General features: G+C 44.9%; 1 protein-coding gene and 1 long non-coding RNA gene across 3 annotated transcripts in view; one reads left to right on the plus strand and one right to left on the minus strand.

Moving 5' to 3' along the window:
- Positions 1–16,337, plus strand: part of RAB26 (RAB26, member RAS oncogene family) — a 114,423-nt gene extending 98,086 nt beyond the window's left edge. Inside the window, exons 6-9 of the mRNA XM_083474029.1 lie at positions 12,231–12,296; positions 12,965–13,021; positions 13,788–13,864; positions 14,096–16,337. Coding sequence (XP_083330155.1) covers positions 12,231–12,296; positions 12,965–13,021; positions 13,788–13,864; positions 14,096–14,198 — 303 coding nt within the window. The 3' untranslated portion in view covers positions 14,199–16,337. The remainder of the gene's footprint in view (positions 1–12,230; positions 12,297–12,964; positions 13,022–13,787; positions 13,865–14,095) is intronic.
- A 2,425-nt stretch (positions 16,338–18,762) lies between these two features.
- On the minus strand, positions 18,763–24,769 carry LOC310692777. 2 transcript variants are annotated; one of them, XR_014518892.1, is made up of 6 exons: positions 24,401–24,769; positions 22,665–22,745; positions 22,333–22,392; positions 21,620–21,828; positions 18,811–20,935; positions 18,763–18,777 (listed from the first exon to the last, which is right to left on the minus strand). It is a non-coding gene; the product is annotated as an uncharacterized lncRNA (long non-coding RNA). The 2 variants fall into 2 exon arrangements; XR_014518893.1 differs by lacking the exons at positions 18,763–18,777; positions 24,401–24,769 and adding an exon at positions 24,143–24,163 and having other exon boundaries at positions 18,864–20,935.
- Positions 24,770–24,802: the final 33 nt, after the last annotated feature.

The raw sequence follows: 24,802 nt of genomic DNA on the forward strand, positions 1-24,802 counted from the left end.
TCTGCACTGGTTGCCCATATATTATGCAGCCAAATTCAAGGTGTAACCATGGGTATATAAAGCCCACAATAACTTGGGGCCAGTTTACCTGAAGGATCTCCTTACCCCATATGTGTCAGATCGGCTGCTTTAATCTGTGGAATGGCATTGTGACAGGTGACAGTTAATATACTTGTAAAAAAAATAAGTATTTTTGTTTGGCAACACCCTTTGGAACTCCCTGCCTGTTGACACGAGGAAGGTATATTTACTCTACTCTTTAAAGCACCTCCTAAAAGCATTTTTGTTGAATCAAGCTAATCCAGATGTATAGAAATTAATCTGTTTTTAGCTTAAATGTTTATTTTAATTATATTTTGATTATAAAACCACCTGATCTTAACTTTGCATTTTATTAAAAATTTCAATGTTTTTAACTTTTTTTTTTTTGTAAACTGCTTAGAGGTTCTGTTAACAATCAAGCGGTGTATTCATTTTATATTAAGTTAGATGTTGCTTTTTTTAAAGAATCCATTTTTTTTTACCCAAGATGGGAATGTAAATAAAGCAGTTACCAGTGTTCTGTTTAACTCAGTCCTTAATTGAGAACCACAGGGACTGGAATCTTGCTTTATTTTTATGGGCAGAAACCATAGGTGATTAGTAGAGCCATTGATTTGCATGTAGATGGTGCCAGGTTCACTCTCCAGTGGCATCTCCAGGTAGGAGTGGGAATGATCCTTGCCTGCAACCTTAGAGTGCTGCTGCCAGTCAGTGTAGGTAATACTAAGCTAGATGGACTCATGGTCTCCCCTCAGTATAAGGCAGCTTCCAGTATTCTAACTCACAGCAACAGGCACTGATCAGACCCAGACCACCTTCAGCAAGGTAGTAGCTTCATGGGTCTTCAGACCATCTCCTGGAACCACTTTTGCTGTGTTGAAAAGTTCATTTGCCCCTCCTTGCCCCGCATCATTTCAGGGGGTTGGACTAGATGACCCTCGGGACCCCTTCCAACTCGACAGTTCCGTGATTCTATGATATTGCCCCATCCACAGGAAAAGCTCTGCTGGAAGTACCATGATACTTGGCTCCTCCATCTCCCACCTCCCCACCCCAAATACATCCAATTAACAAGAGCGCTTTGCCAGGCTGAGTAATAAATTTGGGATGACTGATACTGGAGGCAAGCTTCATGGACATCCCTTGATCTCTGAGCCCAGGCACCACTCCTCTGCTGTCAACCCCACCTTGAAGCCATTTAAATTGAGCGACATGGGTTCTTCTGCCCAAGGCAAATTCCATACTGGGGATCATTAGGAAAGGGATCGAAAACAAAAGTGCTGATATCGTAGTGCTGTCTTACCAAACAATGGTGATGCCACATTTGGGATTCTGTGTTCAGTTCTAGTTGCTTCATCTCAAAAAATAAAATAAAATGGGGGGGGATATTGTAGAGCTCGAAAGAGGGCAGTAAAGGGCACGCCAAATGATCAAGACTCCCCTGTGATGACAGGCTGCAACCTTGGGGGGGGGGGATTTTTATCTTAGAAGAAAATTGAGTAAGGGCGAGACATGATAAAGACATCCAAGATGATGCTTGGGGTGTGGAGGAAGTGGATGGAGAAGTTTTACTTCTCTCATAATTCTTGATCAAAGAGGATAGGAGATTTAGGACAGACAAAAGGAAATACGTCTTCACACAAATGCATATTTGAACTATGGAACTCGCTCCCCAAAGAGTTGGGGATGGCCACCAACATGGATGGGGCAAATCCAGGGAGGAAGAGGTCCCCCCCCCTTTTCTTTCACACAGCTGGTGCGATGGGCATAAGAACATTGCTGCCTCTGACCATGAAGGCAGAGCATAGCCATGGGCATAGCCTTCCCCTCCTCCATGAATTTGTCCAGTTCTCTTTTAAAGCCATCTAGGTTGGTGGTCATCGCTGTCTCCTGCAGGAGAGAGTTCCATGGTTTAACTATGCACTGCATGAAGAAATCTCTTCTTCTGCCTGCCCTGAATCTTCATTCAGCTTCATCGGATGCTCTTGAGTTCTGCCTTTGATCTATTCCACTCTCCCGCCCTGGCCTCCTTACTTTCCTTCCTGATCTTCTGTTGCAGCGCATCTTGTGTCCCGCCAACATCAGAGATGTGTGTGTGTGTTGCATTAGAGGCGTTTTCCATGGTTGCCCCCAGGCTTTGCAACACCCTCTTTTGGGGGAGGGCCCATCTATCTACTTAATGATCTTGCACCACTAAGCAAAAACTATTTCTCTATGATGATTATTTAGACAGGCTTTCAGGCTGTTGCATTGATTCTGTCTTTCTGCTTTGCTTGATGGCACTGTTTTGACTCCAGAGGCTCCTTTCTTCTTCACGTGCTCATGTTGCACTTCTTGGTGCCGTTTTTAGATGCTGCTTTTGCTGTGTTGGGGTTGTATATTTTGCAGTTTTCACTGAGCTTCCGGGCACGGTGCAGAAGGCAAGGTATAAATCTGGATTAAATAAGTAAACAAAGAAGCCCCGTTCCCTCTGGGAAGTGGAATCCGAGCATATTTTGGCACGTGCCGTGTAGCAGACGGGCAGCAGAAGGTTGCTTCTGATGTATCAACTGTGTACCTCAGGGCCAAGCAATTAGGAAACTTTATTAAACCTTTTTTTTTCCTCCCACGCAAAAAACCAGCAGGCAAAGCATGATGACTTTACACAGCGAGGAGCAGAGGCTGCCAGGCGTTGCCTCCTCATTTCCTCTGTGTAATAATGACTTTAATTAGGGGCATTAGTAGCATTTGCAATTTAATTCCAATGGAAAATCCTACAAGATGGGGAGCAATTATTGGCTCAACTGTTGCTTGTTCTCACTTTATTTCCCTCCCCCTTTCCACAAAGATGGAACATATTTTAAGAGGAGAAAGAGGAATGTGTGTTGTTGGAACGTCTCCAGGGCACAGAAGACAAAAGCGTCATCCAGGCCAGCGAGAGTGGAGTCTGAAGAGCAAAACGACCTTGCCAGGCCATCCCACAGTCTGCCAAGTGACAGGGAGAAAACCCTGGAGCTACATGCACCCAAACATTCCCAGAGCTATGCTATGTTGACTACAGTCCTTTTACAGAGCCAGTGTTAAGTTGTGGGTGAACATATCAGACGACACAGCGATTCTTCAAAAAGCTCTTGTTTATTCACAGGCCAGGACAGAACTGAACTGAAGGGTTCAGCCAGCCTGCTTATATAGAGCTCCAGTCCATTGTAACTGTAACAACTTTCTAAAACTATCCAATCACTGAACGTCACTTTTGATCCCTTATTTGCATAACTATCTACAGTATCCCCCTGCTGGCCCAGGATGAGAACTTCAGTACATAACAGCCAGTGTGTTGTAGTGGTTAGAGTGTTGGACTAGGATCTGGGAAAGTAAAAGGTAAAGGGACCCCTGACCATTTGGTCCAGTCATGACCGACTCGGGGGTTGCGGCGCTCATCTCGCTTTCTTGGTACAGCTTCCGGGTCATGTGGCCAGCATGACTAAGCCGCTTCTGGCGAACCACAGCAGCGCACGGAAACACCGTTTACCTTCCCACCAGAGCGGTACCTATTTATCTACTTTCACTTTGACGTGCTTTCAAACTGCTAGGTTGGCAGGAGCTGGGAACAAGCAATGGGAGCTCACCCCGTCCTGGGGATTCGAACCGCCGACCTTCTGATCGGCAAGTCCTAGGCTCTGTGGTTTAACCCACAGTGCCCTAGGATCTGGGAAACCAGGGTTCAAATCCCCACTCGGCCATGAATGAGGCTCCCTGGGTGACCTTGGGCCAGTCACCACCTCTCAGCCTAACCTACCTCCCAAGGTTGTTTTGGGGTGAAATGAGGAAGGGGGAAACGAAGCTCCTTGGAGAAAAGGGGGCAGGGTTATAAATTCAGTAAATAAATAGCTAGTAGGAACTCTGAGTCACAGGGCGCTATCAAGCTCTCCCTGGTTTTCAGGAAGCTTCTCTCCATAGTTTGCCTGTCAAGAAACACTTGTATTTTGTAGAGCTGAGTTAGAGGCAGCCTTTCCAGCCTGAGGGCCACATCCCCTTCAGGGCAGGCTTCTGAGGGCCAAATGCCCGTGGTGGGCATGGTCAGAGGAAAAAGTTGTCAGAGCAACACATGTGAATCTTACCTTTGCAGAGGAGAATAGTTTCTACACACTCAGTCTCTCGCAAATAGCTCTCTTTATGCAAGGAAACAAAACATATTCCAGCCAAGCAAAAACACTTGGGTGTGGAGCCTGGGGAGAGATTTTAGAGGTCTGGAATAATGATGATGATGATGATGATGATGATGGGCCCTGAGGTTCTCTACCCTGTTGTAGAGACTTCTGAGGGCATATTGTAAGCCAAGATGGGCTGCCCCATGGGACACATCTCCACTAATCTCCTAATGGTCAGGGGTTCCCTTACCTTTACCTAATGATGATATTTGATCTCCCTCCCTGTTGGAGGAAGGATGTTTCTGAATGCCAGTTGCTGGAAACTGCTGGAGCAGAGGGCTCTTGTCTCAGGTCCTGCACAGGGGCATCTGGTTGGCCATCGTGAGAACAGGATGTTGGACTAGAAGGGCCACTGGCCTGATCCCGCAGGCTCCTATTGGGTTTGCATGCTCATATGCTCTGGTCCTGCTTGTGGACTTTTCAGAGGCATCTGATTGGCTGCTTCTGAAAGCAGGAAGTAGGACTCAGTGGGCGGCTGGCCTGATCCAGCGGGCTTTTCTTATCCTTGTTCTGGAGGAGCAGTTCATCTGGCTGTTTAATAAACACAGCAGCAGGAGGGTCCATTGCATCCTGATGAGAGCAGGAGAATCACAAACCCTGCATGCAACTCTGCGAGGCCCTTTGCAGTTCCACTTGGAGCAGATGAGAAAACTGAAATAGCCCCATCGGGAGCAACACAATGACACACTCCCGAGGAGAGCACATTAACTCGTTTTAAGAGCTCTGCCACCTGAAGTCTGTAGGCCTCTTCCATTTAAGCTAGGAGATTAATTAACAATGACTGGGCTGCAGGCAGGGAAACTTCCATCTTCAAGTAATTGCTGCACTGCAGGAATGGTGCGCTTACAAAACGGTTGCAGCATCTTTCTCCAAGCCAGTGCCTTCTAGATGTTTTGGACTATATGTCTGTTATCAGCCCCAGCTTCCACCAGGTTCAGCATCATAGGGTTGTGCTGGGCACGCAGGATGGAAAACATTCTTCCTCTCCGCTCCCTGCTCAGGCCTCAAAATCATCAAATGGAACCAGGTTAGTTTTGCTGTGGCCTCATGATGATCAGCTTATGGTAACATAGAAGCAGGGTTTTTCACTGGTGGCAGCAGCGTTGTGGAATTCCACCCACGCCGAAATATGAGAGGGCCCATCAGCATTGGCATTCCACCGGCTCTTGAAGAAATACCGGTTTATGCAGCTGCTTCCCTGAGCTTGAACCTCCTGATCTGATTGCTTTAATTGCTCTTTTAACTGTTATTTTACAGCCGTGTTTCAATGAAAAAGATAATTGTGGGTGGTTTAATGTTTTGATGGAATTGGTTTTCATTGTGTACTTTGATGGTGAGAGGGTTTTATACTTGTACAGTGGTGCCCCGCAAGACGAATGCCTCGCAAGATGAAAAACCCGCTAGATGAAAGGGTTTTCCGTTTTTCGATGCGCTTCGTAAGACGAATTTCCCTATGGGCTTGCTTCGCAAGACGAAAATGTCTTGTGAGTCTTGCGATTTTTTCAGCTCCCCCCCCCGTTTTTCTAAGCCGCTAAGCCGCTAATAGCCTTTTAGCCGCTAAGCCGCTAAGCCTTTAATAGCCGCTAAACCGCTAATAGCGCTAATCCGCTAATAGGGTTGCTTCGCAAGATGAAAAAACCGCTAGACGAAGAGACTCGCGGAACGGATTATTTTCGTCTTGCAAGGCACCACTGTAAATGATTTAGAAGCCATTTTGGCCTGTAAGCAGTACGTAAATTAATACATGATGAATGGAGAGCACGTCTAGGAGGGAAATGGGTGGAGCAATGAAGTAGGCTGTTTCTTACACACACTGACATCCCGCTCTCTATCCGCCATTCATTCACTGAAACAGCACAACATTCTAACAGAGCGATTCATTCGCTCATGTCAAATCACTTGCTGGCTGCAGTTTCCAGTGGTGAGATCTGTGTGAATGAGCTATCAGTGGCTACTAAGCCCAATGGCAATGTTCCACTTCCATACCCTCCAACATTTCTCTGATGAAAATAGGAACATCCTATTCCATAATAAGAATACTAATTTTATTTTTTACACCCCACCCATCTGACTGGGTTGCACCAGCCAGTCTGGACAACTTCCAACATATATAAACCATAACAAAACTTTAAACATTTTAAAACTTCCCCAAACAGGGCTTCATAGCTTCTTGGCTCAGGGGTTGCATAGCTCCATACCCTCCAACATTTCTCCCATGAAAATAGGGACGTTCTAGGGGAAAGTGGGATATTCCAGGATCAAATAAAAAACCGGGACATTGTAATAACCTGCAGTTTCATAAGCATATATATTTAAAGTAGATAATTAAATGAGCAAATTAAATGAATTTGGATATGCAGAGGATATTAAAAAATAAATTTAAGGAACCACAGATAGAGGGGGGAAGTCAAACCTTGAAATTTTAAAATGATTGTAAAATTAATGAAATGTATAAATTAGAAAAAAGTATGAATAAAAATTAAAAAATAATAATCAGAAACCAGGACTGCTTCTGTAAATCTGGGACTGTCCCTGGAAAATAGGGGTGCTTGGAGGGTCTGCATTTCCACTGCCATAGGAATTATGCCCCTGGAGACTAGTCGCTGGGAATCGCAGGGAAGGAGAGTTCTGATGTGCTGCTTGTGAGATCCCCCCTGGGGCAACTGGTTGGCCACTGTGGAAACAGGATGCTCGACTAGATGGGCCATTGGCCTGATCCAGCTGCAGAGCAATTCTTATGCTCTTACTGATGGAGCTTGCTTATGGGCACCATCCTGGCATTTCCGAAGCAGCTGTGAATCTCTGCATCGAGCAATATTTACACATGCCTCCAGCCTACACACACAGAGAGAGAAAGAGAGAAAGAGAGAGAGAGAGGAGAAAATGTGAGCCAGCTACTTGGTATGGACTCTTGCACCTGAACTCTTTGCTCTTGGGAATGCTACTGAAGTAAAGCGCCCTTCCCAGAGTGGGTGTTTTAAAAATAAAAGTAGAGAATGGTGACATATCAACAACATCTCTCAGCTGCAGCAACCGTGACTGCTTGTTAGGAGACATGTTGCAAATACAAATTATTTGTTTGCAAGCGCGGATGTGTCTCTCTGGCACCACCGTGTGCCGAAATGCAGCCATTGCATGCTGGTCAGAAAACACACTGTACTGATACGTTCCCCCCCCCCAATCCAGCTTTGAAAGTACAGTATTAAAACTTCTTCTATCCTCTTAAAATACTCCAGCCTCCTTCCTGAGCAGCCTCTCTCAACCAGGCGCCCTCTCAATGTTTTCGCCTGCAACTCTCATCAGAGAGAGAGAGGGGTTTAGTTTCATCTTTGATGTGAATAGGCATCAATTGAGAGCCAGTGTGGCCTAGTGGTTAGTGTGTTGGACCTAGGATGTAGGAGCAGGGTTCAAATACCCCCTTGGGCATGAAGCTCACCGGGTGACCTTGGACCAGGCACTGCAGCTCAGCTTAAACAACCTCACGGTTGTTTTGGATATTTGTCCAAAATATTTATATTATTTGTTTTCTAAGAAGTGTCTGTATATGTACCATAAAAAGGAAACTAAAGTGGTTTACAACAATAAAAACATTAAAACGTAAAGAAATAGACATCAATTAACCACTGTGGAGGGATGTGTTCTTGATTGCTTGCATAGGCTTGGCAGAATGGAAACATTTTCAGCAGCCACCTCTGAATTGTTCCCAGTGTTGTGTTAAATGATGAAACGCCTTTCAGAGAAGTCGTAGAAATCTCAAGGCAATTGGAAATCATACAGTTAAAAATAACAAACAAACAAACAAAAGGTTTGAAAGCAATGCAATTACTATTTTTGAAAGATGGGTTTTTAAAAAATACCAATAAACACCCAATGCCCTTTTTTTTTAAAAAAAAATGAGGGTTTGTGTGAGAGCCATTTCATAAAATCATAGAATTGTAGAGTTGGAAGGGACCCCGAGGAATATGCAACTGCCCCATATGGGGATCAAACCTGCAACTTTGGCATTATCAGCACCCAGCTCCAACGGAGCTATCAAAATGTCTTTAAAAAATAAGGGTGTGTGAGAGAACCATTTATATCACCTTGAGTTCCTTGAAGGAAAGGTGAGAGGTAAATGTAATAATGAATAAAAATGAACGATAGTTTGCATGGAGAGGAAGGGGGTCCTTGGGCCAGATGATGCTTTGGGGGGGCTGAGTTTGGCCGTAGACTTCTGCCCTGTTGCTTGTCTCTATGCTAGACGGATTTAATGTGGAATAAAACCGGTGGAGGGGGGATTTGAGTGATGAAGCAGCAGCTCCGTGAGGTGAGCAGGTGTGGTCCTCTCAGCTTCCAACAGCCCCCTGCCGCTCCATCAGACACCCTGTCAAGAATTCGGCCGGACTCCCCCTGATTAAATCTGTTCCGAATTTTTAAAAAAGGGCTGGTGGGAAATGCCAAACGAGTTCTTGCCCTGCTGGAACGGCTGTCTGGATGAAGCATCAAGCTTGCCGCTGGCCGTCCATACTAATAAGTTTGCGGGTTTTCTTTTACTACTGTGTTGTGGCACGGTATCAGGCTAGAGGCTGGCAAGGCAGGTGGCAGGATAAGTCCCCCCCACTCTTGATCTTGGGGGGGGGGGTGCATGTGTGTCGGGAGCTGAGAGGTGGTAGGGAAACAACCTCACATCGCAGCACTGAGACCAAAGACCAAGGGCACCACAGCTGATTTCTAGGAAGCCTAGTCTCCTTCTCTCTTTTGTTCCAGAAGTTTAAGTAGTTTTTTAGATCCTGTTTGTTTGTAGTGCGATGTGAGAGCTGTGATGTCTTGTTCTATTTTGCTAACCTTTGAGGTGGTTTGGTTTTTAAGGGATGTTTTCTCTTTTATGCAAGCTCCTCTGGTGGCCGCTTTCATTGCGCCCCATAGAAGGGGGTTTGCTATATTGTCTACATCATTTTCCTTGACGTAGTTCTGGGGAGTTTTTGTGAGACTTTCTCTAATTTGTTTCTTTGTGGTTAGGATGGGACTGAAGGACCACGATGGGGTGGTTTGTGTTCCCTCTCCTATTCTAAGGGTAACTTCTACTGGGGCGTGGTCTGTGATTCTTATGTTACCTATGTCCGTTGATTCCACTGAGGGGATCAGACCTTGTGTGAGCAGAATGCTGTCCAGTCTGGACATTGCAAGGGCACCACAGTTGAAGGAGGATATTGACAAGCTGGGTGGCTTCTCTGCCATGGATGCTTTAGCTGAGATTCCTGCACCACAGGGGGGTTGGGCTAGATAACCCTTGGGACCCCCTTCCAACTCGACAATTCTATGATTCTGAGGTGTGCAGAGGAGGGTGTCAAGAGAGGATAAAGGGACCAAGCCTTATGAGGAACGGTTGAAGGAGCTGGAGATGTTTAGCCTAGTTAAAAGAAAACTGAGAGGTGATATAAGAGCCGTCTTCAAATATCTCTGGGGCTGTCACATGGAAGATGGAGCAAGCTTGTTTTCTCCTGCCCTGGAGGGTAGGACCCGAAACAATGGATTCAAGTTACAAGGAAGGAGGTTCCGTCTAAACCTTAGGAAGATGGTTTTCTGATGGTAAAAGTAGTTCAACAGTGGAATGGAATTCCTCAAAGGGGGTGACCTCTCCTTCACTGGAGGTTTTTCAACAGAGGTTGGGTGCAGTGGCGTAGCGTGGGTTGTCAGCACCCGGGGCAAGGCAAGTAATTTGTGCCCTCTAACCCGTGGATTTGCGCCCCCTAACCCTAACCCCCAGATGTTGCGCCCGGTGCGGCCGGGCCCCCCTGCACCCCCCACGCTACGCCACTGGTTGGGTGGACACCTGTCAGGGGTTCTTTAGCCGTGATTCCTGCATTGCAGGGGTTGGACGAGATAATCCTTGGGATCCCTTCCAACTCTACAATCTGTGACATTTGCAGAGCTCTTTTCCTAAGTGTTCAAAGCGCTCAGCAGATCCCCATAACAACCCTGTATGGTAGGCCTCTTGTTATAGCTTAGAAATTGGAGGCTGAGGGTTGTATCCAACAAAGTTCTATGTGGAGGAGACTGAAATTAATGGAACCAAGTTAGCCACCCCATTGATTTCAATGATTCTACTCTGAGTAGGGCTAATATTGGTTGCTTGCCTTGGGCTCCTCTCTGTGCTTGTGGCTCACCAGCAGTTTGAAGTGTGGGATCCTTAAGTATGCGGCTCATGTTCTGAACAGGCTGGTCTGCCCCAGCTCCCAACGCTTCTTACAAACAAGAAAGAGAGAGAGAGAGAGAGAGAGAGAGAGAGAGAGAGGTTCAAGCAGAGCTGTGCCAGGCTTGAAGAAAGAGGAGCATGAAATGTTTTTCTTAAAGGGCCAGGCTTGGCAGTCTCATTTCAACATGCCATGCTGCTTCTGCCCTGAGAGGAGGCTGGCATGCTGGACACGAAGGAGGAGGAGGAGGAGGCCTGGATGTAAAGCAAGTGAACCCAGAAGAGTGCTGGAGGAGAGGCATTAACTGTTCTTTTCTCTTTTCTGTCATTTGCTTCCTCCCTCCCTCTGCCACTGCCAAGTTGCATGGGAGCAAAACATTAATTCCAGCCTCTGAAGCCAGGGGCTGGAGAAATGGTTTGGCTAATGGCTCATGACATTGTAATACATGCGCAGCCCACACAGCTCCCTCCCCAGAAAGGGTCCATTTAGATTCTGAGTCTCACTATGGGGCCGCAAGTTTTACTTAGATTGGAATGGCTTCCTCAGGTGTTGAATGTTGTGATGATGTTTTTGTGGCATCATATCGGAAGCGGTCTAGCTTCACTGGCTGAAATTCAGGTAGCGGCATTTAAAAGTCTCATTTTGCTGGCACCAGACCCCTCTAAAGTTACATCGTAATCCTTAATGGCATTTCACCCCTTTGCTGGAGGGGCTGTGGTAGAGCTGGGACCTTCCTCCACCTGTGGTGGGGCTGTGACCTTCTGAAGAAGTTTTAGGAAATGGCATCTGGGGAAGTATCTGAGATGACAAAGCAGCTCCTAGTTCCTAGAATCATAGAATTGTAGCATTGGAAGAGACCTCAAGGGTTATCTAGTCCAACCCCATGCACTGCAGGAATCACAGCTAAAGTTTCACTGGCATATAGCCATCCAACCTCTATCGAAAAAGCTCAACAAAGGAGAATCCACAACTTTGTGAGATGGTCCATTCCTATGTCCACAACTCATACTGCCAGAGAGTTCTTCCTGATGTTTAGGTAGAACCTCTTTTCTTATCAGTGCTGGATTTACGTATAAGCTAAACAAGCTATAGCTTAGGGCCCCACTCTCTTGGGGGCCCAAAAAAATTAAAACAAAAAACTGGATGTACATTTCAAAAATATAAGATAAAAAACAATTACTTAGATAAATATATATATATTATGTGCAAATGGCTTTAGATACCTATTAGGTCCATAAATTACCATATAGCATATATTCAACACCAAAAACAGTGACAATTTGTTGTTGACAAAGGACAGCTGGACATATAAAGGGCCCCATTACCTTCAGTTGCTTAGGGCTTCATCAAACCTAAATCCGGCTCTGTTTCTTATAACTGGAATCTATCAATTCGGGTTCTAATATTTTTGATTTTCAATAAGCACATGACAACCGTGTTTAACCCAAACCCAAACTGAATAAAAAGTACCATCTGTCATTTATGTGAGGCAATTACAAATGTACATTGTGTTATAATACTCTTAAAACGTGTACGTGCGTCACTGGAAGTTTTATAGAGGAAGTTGACTTGTTGGCATAAAAGTAATAAACATAAACCAAGTTGTCTCCAACTTGTCTTTTTTAACTCGGCCCCTAACCACTCTACTATGTTGAATTAGCCTCTCTGAGAGCAGCATTTCAGCCTGGCTGTTTTGAACTACTTCTCTCCATCAGCCCCAGCCAGCTGCTTCCAGAGGCGGCTTGAGGTCTCCACAGCAGCTGGCTATTCTCCTTGGTTTCTAGCTTTTAGCTCCTCTGACCTTGTTGTTTTTCCTTTGCTTTGCCAGGCTTGGCTGACAGAAATCCATGAATACGCAAAGCAAGACGTGGTCCTGATGTTGCTGGGAAACAAGGTAAGCCAAGCTAGTTCCTGGCAGAACAATACAGAGCCAGGCGCTCCACGGCAATGGAAGCCATTTGCTGGGAAGAGGGTGTTGATGCAGAGGCAGGTACCTCAGGGTTGACCCTGCCCATGCACATGGGAAGGGGCAGCAGCGGCAAACCAGCTAGGCAGTGGAGCCCAACCTCAGCCTGCCCTCTTACCTGTCCGCCATCTTTCTTACAACCAGACAGCAGGTGACTGTACCTGTCACTGGCTGTGGCTCCAGCCACTGTTGGGATTCCTTGCTTTCTGCCTCACCAGTCCCAATGAACACTAGGCATCACTGCAGATACATAGTAAAAGAACACAATTCTGCTGCAAAGAGTGACAGCCACCAATGTGGATGGCATTGGAAGATTGGACCATTTCATGGAGGGCCATTGATGGCCACTAACCACAATGGCTATGATATCCCTCCACAGTGGAAGGCAGCAATGCTTCTGAAGACTAGTTGTTGGAAACCACAGGAGGGAAGAGGGCTCTCGTGTTTGGGTCCTGCTTCTGGGTTTCCCTTTGGGGCATCTAGGAGGCCACTGTGAGAGCAGGATGGAAGACTAGGTGGGCCCTTGGCCTGATCCAGCCAGGCTCTTCCTATTCTCTTATGCTGGTTTGTTTTGTGTGTTTTTTTGCCACCCCTAGGTGGACTCGACCCAGGAGCGAGTGGTGAAACGAGAAGATGGGGAGAAATTAGCCAAGGTACAGGAACCACCTGCCCACACTAAAACGAGCTGAAAGTCTGCTTCAAGAGAGCCTAATTTTTGCAACCTTGTTAATTATTATTTTCACATCAACTTTGCAGACATCTAGGTAGGCTTATCTAAACCAGAATGTTTGCAAAGTTGTTGTGAAAATGATTCCCTGCCTGTTGATATCAGGCGCCAAAAGGAGTTCAGCGAAGGCCTGATATCAACAGGCAGGGAATTCCAAAGTGTAGGTGCTGACATACTAAAATATCAAGTCTTTACAAAATCGGTGCCCTCAAGCTGTTTTGGACTAAAATTACTGGCTGACAGGAGTCGTAGTCCAAAACATGCAGAGAGCACCTTGTTGGGGAATTCTGAGCTAGATTTCCTTCTAAAGGAAATGGAATGTAGGCTTTTTAATGGAAAAAATGGTGGGAGAACTCACCACAAAGGTTGTTTGTTTGTTTGCTGTTGACCCAGTGTCCCCCCCCCCCCCCGGCAGTGGCTAAATGTAAGATGCGATTTAAAAATTCACGCAGATAATGATCTGGATTAGAAACGGCCACATTATTCATTGCAGGTATAGGTGTATTTTTGCCTCAGGCATTGGGTGTCTATCTGTTCCAGCCCTCCCGACAATAAAATATATTTATTTTTTGAAAGGTAAGGGAGCTCAATTCTCCTGAGTTCCCGTCCCTCCCCCCCCCCGCCAAAACCCCCCCACAAATCCTGAATTTTAGGGAACAGGCAGACACTGAATACCATCTTCGTTTTTGCAGGAATACGGAGTGCCCTTCATGGAGACCAGTGCCAAGAGTGGTTTGAATGTCGACTTAGCATTCACAGCTATCGCCAAGTAAGTTGCTTCTTTTTGACTTTCCATCTTTAACTTGCTCAGGGCACGTGGCACTGGGGGTGAGTTTATGGGACCGGGCCGTGTCTCAAAAAGAACCATTTGTGATGGTGCTATGCTGGCGGCAAACTGGTCCTTACCTGAGACAGGTAAGCAGGAGAAACGCCTTGTTGCAGGGCTGTGATAAGAGACATGGGAACCAGATTGATCAAACCGCTTGCATTTTGTTTCCAGGGAGCTGAAGCACAGATCTATGAAGCTGCCCAATGAGCCTCGCTTTAAACTCCATGACTACGTCAAGAAGGAGGTGAAAGGCGCCGGCTGCTGCAGGTCCTAGAACCCGCCTGGCCCATTTGAGGTTCCGCCCTTTGTACAAAGACTCGCAACCAGCGTCCCACGTCCCCTGCTGCATCTGTCTATGCCACTACATGATTCCTTCTTCGTGTCTGTGTGTTTGTCCAGGTGAATTTGGACATGTGGGAGCGCGGGAGGCGGAGGAGGGCCTGGGTGGCTTCTTTCCAGGAAGCCAGACACAGCTAAGAGGCTAAAAATAATAGATCTGTCGGGGAAGAAGGTAGTTGATAATTAACGGGAATTGTGGCAGCGAGTGAAGGATCTTTGGCAGCCTTCAAGCACAGGTGCCACTAAAACGAACGGGGTGTGTGGTTTGTGTGAATGGACATGCAACTCCTGTGCATTTTGGAGGTGCGCACGTAGGACGTTTTCCTAGGGGATGGCATTCCGTACCCCCTTTGATGTTAAGCTTTTCCCTGTTGGCAGCAACCTTTTTGGAATTGTGCTCCATGTTATTGTTGCAGCTTCAGCAAGTACCCAGGCCTGGTACTTCCAACCCTTATAAGTTCTTTATTATTATTTTTCAAACTCCGCTGACGCTGCGATATGTGCCCTGCATATGTAATATAGCACACAGATCAAGGGCAGAATTTGGCATCCCTTAACTCGGAGTAGGTACCCTTATAAATAGGTTTTTTTATCATTATTATTTTGCGCTCCCTTGGCTCTGCACACCCCGTGTGGGGGAAACTGCTCACACCTCCCTAAATCTTGCACAGTTCTTTACATCCGAGTAAGGGAGGGGAAATTGCTGCAACATATGGATCGCCTGTAGGAAGGAAAAAAATCCCATGTTTTCTTCTTGGGTCACTTGACTGCTGGAAGTCCGACTGGCTCATTCCTGAGCGCAAACACTTTGGCTTCTTTTTGTGGAGGTAGGTTATAACACAAAGCTAACTGGTTTTGTATCTTTGAAGTAACTATTTTTAAAGTGCAATTTGTCTCCCACCACTCGGTACTGTTTAACTCCCTTCCTGTGTCTCTCACTGTTGCTCTTGGATACAAGAGGGTCTTTTTCAAACAGCTGCAACGTCGTGTACAAAAAAACGCTTGCCCTCTCAGCTACTTTGATAGTGGTGCTGCCTGGCTTTCTTTTTATGGCAGGGGTTTGAAAATGCAGCGCTTTACTCCCCCCCCCCCCATAGGAGCAGGCAGGTGCGATGCCCGGGGGGTTTGTGGGGTCTCCAGGAAGGGGGCTTTGCTGTTCTTTGTTGCAAGGGAAGCTGCTGAGAAACCACCTTGCCCGCTTCTGCCTGCAGCCCTCCCTGGCTTCCACCTCCCGTTGGCGTCAAGAAAAGGGAGGTAGCGTAGCTTCGTGGCCGAGAGCACAAGGTGAAAAGTCCCTGACTCAATAGCCATAAGCAAAATCTCACAAACTAGCCCCAGATCTTTGGCACAACACCAGCCCTTGACAGTACAGGAATAACCCAACACCTTACATTACCGTTGTAAGGATAATTGAGAATGTATATGAAGTGCTTTGTACACTCAAAGTGCTATATATATGTATATTTATTTATAAATACTAAGTTATCATGCTTTCTTTGGTACTGTGGGAGTTTTGTGTGTGTGTGTATGCTGCTCATTTTCTTTTACTTAAAAGGTTTATTCAGAAACAAAGGCCCTAGGCTGGATTCCTTTCCCCTCCTTATTGTTTCCGAGCTACTACAAGTTTCCTAAGGAAGACCACCTTGCCTCAGAGCCGGTTTGCATGCTCACAGCTCTCCTAAATGCTTCAAGGGTCACCTCATCGCAGAGGAAACCAGCCACATAGTATGTGAATTGGGCCAGTTTCATTTTTCCCCGATCCTGTACCATAGGAAAGCAACTGGGCTGCCTGCCGCTGGCTCTCGATCCAAACACTCCTTTGCAGAATTCTGCAGCTTGGCTTCCGCGGCCTCCACTTTGCAAGAGAAGCATGGACTCAAAAACGCTGCCTCTTTGCAGGGACTTGGGTCTGCCTCCTACATAGACTGGCTGTTACTGCCACCTAGCAAGAGAGGCCTATCCAGTTCCCAAACAGTGTTATTAATGTAGTAAGAAAATGCTGCCTCTTGTTTATAGCTTTCTCTCTATCTCCCCACACCTCAATATTCCTAATAAAAGACTTTTTTAAAACGTCGTTTTCCAGTCTCAAAAGCCTTAGGAAAGTAAAGCCAAAACTCCCCCTACAAGAACTTGCATTTTCCGCTTTGCTGATCTGAAAGAATCTAAAAGACCTTTGGGTGTAAGTCCTGGTAGTTCCACCACCCAAAGAACCTAATGTGTGGCATGTGCAGGGGCAGCTTCCAGGTGACAAAGTTTTGGAATTCCCTCTTCACAAAGATGCACCTGGCACCTACACTCGAGTAATGCTTTCATCGTGTGAAGATGCACCTCTTTACTATGGCGCTTTGACACTCGAGATTTATATTCTTAGGATCCAGCCTATTCTTATCATTGTAATTTGTATTTTTGTGACCCCCCCCAGGGGACTTTTGGGTGAATGGCAGGTATTTCATTAAACCAGTAATAATGTCACCAACCAATTTAAGAGTGCTGCACTCCATCACCATACATGGCCGTTTATTTAAAACCTGCCCAGTGTGAGAATTTCTGAGATTCCGTCCCCACCTAAACTACAACCCGAGAGATCTGCTGGCTGTACCCTGATTTTCAGCTGGTGATCTGCAAAGAATCTTGTGCCAAACACCATTCTCGCCATCCATCATTCAAACTGGGGTGAGGGGGAGTGGAAGAGAAGAATCAGTACAAGCCTCAAACATTAGGAAGAACTTCCTGACAGTAAGAGCTGTTCGACAGTGGAATTTGCTGCCAAGGAGTGTGGTGGAGTCTCCTTCTTTGGCGGTCTTTAAGCAGAGGCTTGACAACCATATGTCAGGAGTGCTCTGATGGTGTTTCCTGCTTGGCAGGGGGTTGGACTCGATGGCCCTTGTGGTCTCTTCCAACTCTATGATTCTATGATTTAACTGCCACTTAGCACAAATCTGTTATTTTTCCTGTTGGCAAATAGGCATATTGTATAATGGAAACAACAGCCAAGGAAACAATTTTCACACACATACCCCCGAGACACTCAGCCCAACCTGGAATCATGACTGTGGGGCCTTTCTCATTCAAGCAAATACTATACCATTGTGGTACCTGCCCCCCCCCCCTATCAAATGAAAGTGTGAGAAGTTCAGTTAAGTTGGCGTCTGTGGTGTGAGATGAAGGATTTGATAATCCCCAAACACCCAGAGCCAGAAACCCTATTCAGAGGCAGATGTTTTCTGTGCAGAATACCTTTGCCCCTGCACATTGCGCAAACACAATCTGTTTCTTTAATAAGCTATTGTTGTAGTTGGAAAAAAGTATATTGTTGCAAACTTCTTCACCAAAGGCTCTTAAATATATATTTTTGCATGAGAGAAATTCAAATCTGCTCTTATTTTTGTGACTGGAGAACATTTAGCTTGCTAAACATACGTTTGATTAAAACGCTCCTGGAAAACCAAAGGATTTTAAGTTTACCTTCTGAAAATGTCAGATATTGTAAAAGCACAGCCTTTCTGATAAAATGTGTCCTAAGCATACATTACCTTGTAATAATAAGCCATTAGCTTATTTGGTTAGAGCAGGCATAGGCAAACTCGGCCCACCAGATGTTTTGGGACTACAACTCCCATCATCCCTAGCTAACAGAACCGGTGGTCAGGGATGATGGGAATTGTAGTCTCAAAAAACATCTGGAGGGCCAAGTTTGCCTATGCCGGGTTTAGAGCATGGTGCTGGTAACACAAAGGTTGTGGGTTTGATCAGCATACAGGCCACCTGCATTGCAGGGAGTTGGACTAGATGACCACGGAGGTCCCGTCTAACACAGATTCTGATTCAGCAAGCTGCTTTCTTCTCATCTTCTGCCCACTTCTGCTTTTTAATCAAGATAGGTGTCAAAGGTCAGTCTCACAATGGTTATTCAAAGGTTTCAACAGAAGAAGTCTCAAAAGTCTAAAAAGTAAAGTTTTCTCAATAGTTTTTCAAAAGTTTCAATGGAAGACGTCCCAAAAGTCTCAAGAACTGATACTACTGTTTCTTAATAGTCTTCATCAGCCAGTATAGTGAGCACTGATCCATAGCATGAATCTTACTTACATATTCTTGTGAAAAATATTGGCTGATGAAGACTATTACGAAACAGTAGTATCATTCCGGAAACACCCCTTGAGACTTTTGGGACATCTTCCGTTGAAACTTTTGAAAAACTAGTGTGAAAACTTTACTTTTTAGATGTCTTCTGTTGAAACTTTTGAATAACCATACATTGTATATATGAACTAATAGATTTATTTCTACTTTCTGAATGATCTCATTATTCTATTACATATGCTCTAACAGTTATTAGCCTACGTGTTGGGTCTATATTTCTGTGACTGGTTCTCATTGCAACACAGGGGTTTGTTTTGGGCACTTCTGCTTTTTGACTTGTCTGTTATGCACAGGCGGATCTGGCAAGCCCACGTGATGCATTCCCATAGAACCAGTCTCTGAACACTAATGAAAGCAAGTTCCTTCAAGCAGATCTTCATTTCCTTAGGGTGCTTCCTATTTGCAACCAGCATCTGCAGGGGAGCCGAATCCAGAGCAAAGAAATTTTTTACACTTGCAATTAGATGTCAAAAAATTATTTTACAGAACATTTTATTAAACAAAATTTACAAAATCTTGCCAGAAAAACTTGCATTTCTTTTATAAGCCAGGCAACACTAGAAAGAACAGATAAAAATTTACAGAAGGAAAATGTATTAAACAAAATTTACATTTTTGGCCAGGAAAATCTGCATTTCAGCATTCTCTGGCAATAGAGATGCCCTTTGTCTTTGAAGAGCACTGCCAGCTGTGCTGAAAACACTTTCACACGGCACACTTGTTCCCGGGATAGCCAGAAACCTCTTTGCAAGCACCTTCAACATTGGGAAGGATGCCTCATGTGCCTTCCACCACATCAGAGGGCATTCATCAAAGTCCACTCTTGGCATAGCCATATAGCTTCTTAGCTCTTTTTCTGCTTTCAACTCAGACAACGGTGCTAATCCATCTTCTGCCAGGTCCTCCTCTTCCTCCTCTAAATCAAAAATTTTCGCCAACCCTTTTTTTGGCTGAGGAGGCGGAGTACTGGGCTCCGTAGAAGCAGCACACAGACTGCCATGCAAGTCTGCCATCTTCTTTATGGCCTCCTGCCTGACAGCCTCAGGAGCCTCCAAGAACCGCAGGCGAAACCTTGGGTCACACAGCGAAGCTAGACCTAAAGTGGTTGTCATAGGTGCACTTTCATACTTTTCTGACAGTGCACCCAAAATTTCATGTTTAATATCCTGCAGCAGCATACTGTCTCCCTCATCAGGCTGGAGACTTTTCTTAATTTGTCTATAAAGCGGCAGAACAGATGAAGCAGTGATATCATTGCTTCCGCTCAGAGTCGTGGTGATGTCCTCTAACACAGTAGTTGCAGACACAAAGTCTTGTATAGCAGAGATATCACTCTCTTCCAACATCAAATGGTTTTTGGAGGGGTAACCCAGAAACATCTCACTCAATGCACTTTTGTTTTCAAGAAACGTTTGGCAGAGCTTAAATGTGCTCCACCATATTGTGGGACAAGCACTTGGCAAACTAACTTTCTCCATCTGAAGTATCTCTTGAGATCTGGCAAAGTCTCTTCTCATTTTCCAACTATGGCTAATGCTATTCTGCAGGTTTTTCAATCTTGTAACTGCCTTTTTCAGCTGTGTCAAGTTTAAAGCTCGGTTAACCCCAACAGTTATATTGTGGGCAAAGCAGGAAACGTGCTCTAAACCAAGCTGCCTAACTACTTTTACAATATTTGTACCGTTATCAGTAGTACTGCAAAATATATTCTTTACATCTATGCCCCATTCCGATAATGTGTCTGTGAGCATTTCACAAAGATTATCTGAGTTGTGGTCCTTCAAAATATGTTTACAGCCCAAGAAAGCATTAGTCAACTTCCACTCATCCGATATGAAATGTACAGTCACTGCCAAAAATTGAGTACCTGCTACTGATGTCCAGCAATCAGTAGTGATGACCAGCTCAGTATCCTTTATCCGGCTTACTTCTCTCTTCATTTTCTCCACGGTGTCATTGTACAGTTTTGGAACTCCTTTGGTTGCAAAGTATTTTCTGCTGGGCAACTTATATCTTGGGTTTAGAGTGTTAACCATCTGGATAAATTTTGGGTGGTCCACTGTGTCGTAAGACTGCATGCATGTAGCCACATACTCTATGATTGCCTGAGTACAAGATTTTGGTGCCTTTGAATTGAGCGGCTGAACATCCAATGTTGTTTTCAGCCGTTTTTTAGGATTTTCTGCAACCGTTACTGCAGGCTCAGCAGCACTAACCGTTGTTGCAACTGGAAGATCATCAGCTTCATTACACGAATCGACGGAAATGTCTCTTGATGGAGAAGCCAACTCCCTAAATTTCAGTGGGTGGTGAAACTTGAGGTGGCTACTTAGATTTGAGGTGTTTCCGCCTTTCGCAGATACCGAATTCAAACATATCTTACAAATGGCGATATTATCAACCACCACACGGTCACTTTCATCAGCAGGCAAGCCAAAATGCACCCAAACGGCACTTTTGGTTTTGGGCTTGGCTACCAAATGGTGGTATTCAGGACATTTCAAAGAACGGCGATGATGAGTTACATATAATCTGGGAAAACATTAAAGAAAAAGAAAAATCTAATTTTGATGTATATGATATATGAAAAGCAACTCAATGATAGCATTCTTCAACTAAACAATTAAAGATTTCTGGAGAAGATATTAATGTCCTATATAGTCTTGGGGGCAACTTTAAAATTTTAGAAAGTAGTAGAAGGCAGTGGAGAGCTGAGCCTGCACTGTGCAGGAATCAAAAGCAGCACTGGCTTCACGGTTTTTCCAAAATCATGATTTTTGCATAGCACACACACATCATGATTTATTGCCACATCACATACTATGAAAATGCTATAATAATGTGGACTTCAGAACCGGTTTTGAATGATATACAGTGGTACCTTGGTTTACAAACTTAATCCATTCCGGAAGTCCGTTCTTAAACCAAACCAAGGCATGCCTTGCCATAGCAGCGGGGGAACAACTTGGATTAAGAACGTTGCAAACCTGGAAGTAGGTGTTTTGGTTTGGGAACTTTGCTTTGGAATAAGAGCATGCTTCACTTCCTGTTGAGTGTGTTCCATTTGTAAATTGAGTCCCCTGCTGCTATGTGAAAGCACACCTTGGTTTAAGAATAGACTTCCAGAACAGAGTAAGATCGTAAACCAAGGCACCACTGTACTGATACATTGCCCAGCCCCCCTCACCAATTTGTTCTCTTAGCTGCAGCCCGTACCTCATAACGTCTCGCAGAGTTGGGAGTTCAGAGGGCAACAATTCTCTGCCAGTTCCAATTAGATCGCTCACGTGAGTGGATGTCCCAAGACTTGTTCTCTGGTTAGAATCCATTGAAGGTCAATTCCCACTGGTTAAGACGGTAGTAGTAGTAGCAGCAGCAGCAGCACTGACAAGAAATTTTTAACACAATGATGAAGATTCTTCAATCTGTGAAACAAGCAAATACAGCTACAGCACATTAGTGAATTATATACGTGTTTAACTGTAATATACAATTCAATATAAAAAATATGTATAGTATATAAATAAAAAATATAACTGCAAGTACTTGACAATTATTTAAATGTTTATGCAACTTTACACATTTTTTAAAAATAAGACAAATTTAAAATTAAGATGAATTCCACACAAATGTTAAAAATGTTTGTATGTACAGTGATACCTCGATGTGAACGGGATCCGTCATTTTGAGCGTCTGCGCATGCGGCAAAACCCAGAAGTAATGCTTTCCGTTACTTCCGGGTCGCCGCAGAGCGTAACCTGAAAACGCTCAACCTGAAGCACATTTAACCCGAGGTATGACTGTACTTATTTAGCAAGCAAAACTAAATTATATTAATTCAACCAAAATATTTTTTTAATTCCCAAGTCATGTTGCAACTTTTAGCACCCCTCATTTTTTGAATTTGAAAGTTGAAAAATTCAACACACCTGAATTAGGTTTGTGCCAACCTATTGGCACTCCACATATTCTGTTTGCTGGCCATATTCCTATGAGAAAAACAATGGAATAATACAGTTATCTCAATCCACTAACATTGGCTGGGGTAGTAAATGCATCCCAATGGCAAAACTCAATGTATTTCTGGGACATTTTATGTCGCAGGTTTTTATTCCCCCCCCCCCAAAGGAAAACTGTAACTAGTAACAGGCTAAAATTTGGGGCTATTCATCCAAGGAGACCCTCTAGGTCTACTTATGTGTAAAGTGCACAATGAAAAGTGTGTCTGGTAAATTTTCTTGGATGAAGGTTAAAAACTCACCACAAAGGCCTGGCACAACCCAGTGTCCTGCTAGATCACTTCTGATACCAACATAGTCTCTTCTCTTCTCCCGTGTGCTTCCTGAAGAAAATTAAAATAAGAATAATAATGAATAAAGTGCCAATAATACATTTTGTTTTCAAAACAGACAGGAACAAGGTTCTAGTTTGAAAGGAAGGTGCCTCTCTGAAATCAGCTTTTAAGCCTCAGCTCGTGCTCGTAATCAGTAAACTGCAACCAGTTTTCATACGAGGTGTCAGAAAATTAAGAGCTCATCATCGGCTGCTGTCTGATGGGCCTAACAGATTACCCACACAGATTTTCCAAAATCACAGTTTAGGCTCCTCCCTATCTACTGGGTTCATATCATTCAGTGGCAGCAAACACACCTGGAAAGGTAAAGGAGGAGGCCTTAACAAGGACGCCAGGGGCTGGACCTGGTCAAAGGGGGTCCAGCATCCCGTTCTGAGAGTGGCCAACCAGATGCCTTGAAGAATTCTGTAATCATCCTAGCCACACTCAGAAACAAATGCTTCTCACAGGTAGGAAAAAAGACCAAGGGAAGGAGGCCTCAACAAAGCCTTAAACCAGACTGGAGACCTACACATAAAATGAACTGGCCCAACACTCAACATTGATATGACTGTCCTGCTATGCTGCCGGAGAAGGATTTGATCAGCAAGATCCTCCCTTTCTGAAACGTTGGTTGCAAGATCCTCCCTTTCTGAAACGTAAAGGGTCCTTTGCAGGATCTAAAGCAGATCACCCATTCCATGAGAACTATGAGGCATGAACGAGAGGTTTTACCACCTCCTTCAAAGTTCTAACTTTCATTAACTCATACAAACAGGTAAACGCATTGTCTCCTTTCTGGCCCTGCTACCAGAAAATCAATTCACCCTATCACCAATTGTGAGAGATCTAGCAGTTAAAACAGTGGTCTTTTAACTTTTTCAGAATATAAACCTGGATTTGGGGACCAATTTCATAATTTTGGGCCATGTAATTTATCTAGTGGCCTGGTAAGATCTCAACTAAGTAATGTTGCAGACCCTGCTCAGCCATGAAATTTACTAGGTGACCCTGGACCAGGGTATAAATATACAAACTGACACGTGGGGATTAAAAAAACTATGGGTGTCATCCAGTGTCAATCCCACTCAGAGCATAGCTATAGAAATTACTAGACCGAAGACTGCCCTGTCCATTAATTACCATGGGTCTACTCTTAGTAGAGTCCTGCCAACCTAGGAGTTCGAAAGCACGTCCAAGTAGGTAAATAAGTACCGCTCCGACGGGAAGGTAAATGGCATTTCCGTGCGCTGCTCTGGTTCGCCAGACGCGGCTTAGTCACACTGGCCACATGACCCGGAAAAGCTCTGCAGACAAACTTCGGCTCCCTCGGCCAGTAAAGCGAGAGGAGCACGGCAACCCCCGAGTCGTTCATGACTGAACTTAACGATCAGGGGTCCCTTTACCTTTTACTCTGGGTAGAACTAACAGTGACTGCAATTCTACACCAGGACGAGGTTTTCCATTCCTTACAGCATTTTCGCAATATTCCAAAGCTTTCAACAGGTCTTAAATAAATATAAAACATTTTAAATAAAAAACACAACGGCGCCTGTTCACACGTGATTTGTGCCCCTTTTGGAATGTTCTGCTGTTGGGTCAAGCGAGACTAACCACTATAGATCTAGAAACAGGCCTTTCCGCCCGCGTAAAGCAAACCTTACCGTCAACAGTTCGAGCGCAAGCGGGAAAAAGAACGCGCAAGCTCGTGGAATCGGCTTTTATAAACTAGCCCCACTTCCCAATTGGCTGGTACTTGCTCAGGGACGCTAGCCAATTGCGTTGCCCTGTCGCACGACCTTCTGCAGCCAATCGTCTTCCTCCACCTACAGACTCTCTTTCCACTGGCCGGCGCAGTCTACAACTTCACGCCATTGCTCCCTCCCCCCGCCGCTATCATTCTGTCTCGGGACATTTGATTGGATAAGCCTAACGTGACTCAAAGTCGGCACAGCCATAGAAGCAAAAGAAATCAAGGTGGGGAGTAGACGGAGGCCTTCTCAGCGAGACCAATAAAAAAGCAGCCGGAAGAGTCGCGCGACACGCCGCTGGAGCAGGCGCTCATG

This window comes from Podarcis liolepis, assembly GCF_965112155.1.
Source record: "Podarcis liolepis genome assembly, chromosome: 14".
Lineage (NCBI taxonomy): Eukaryota > Metazoa > Chordata > Lepidosauria > Squamata > Lacertidae > Podarcis > Podarcis liolepis.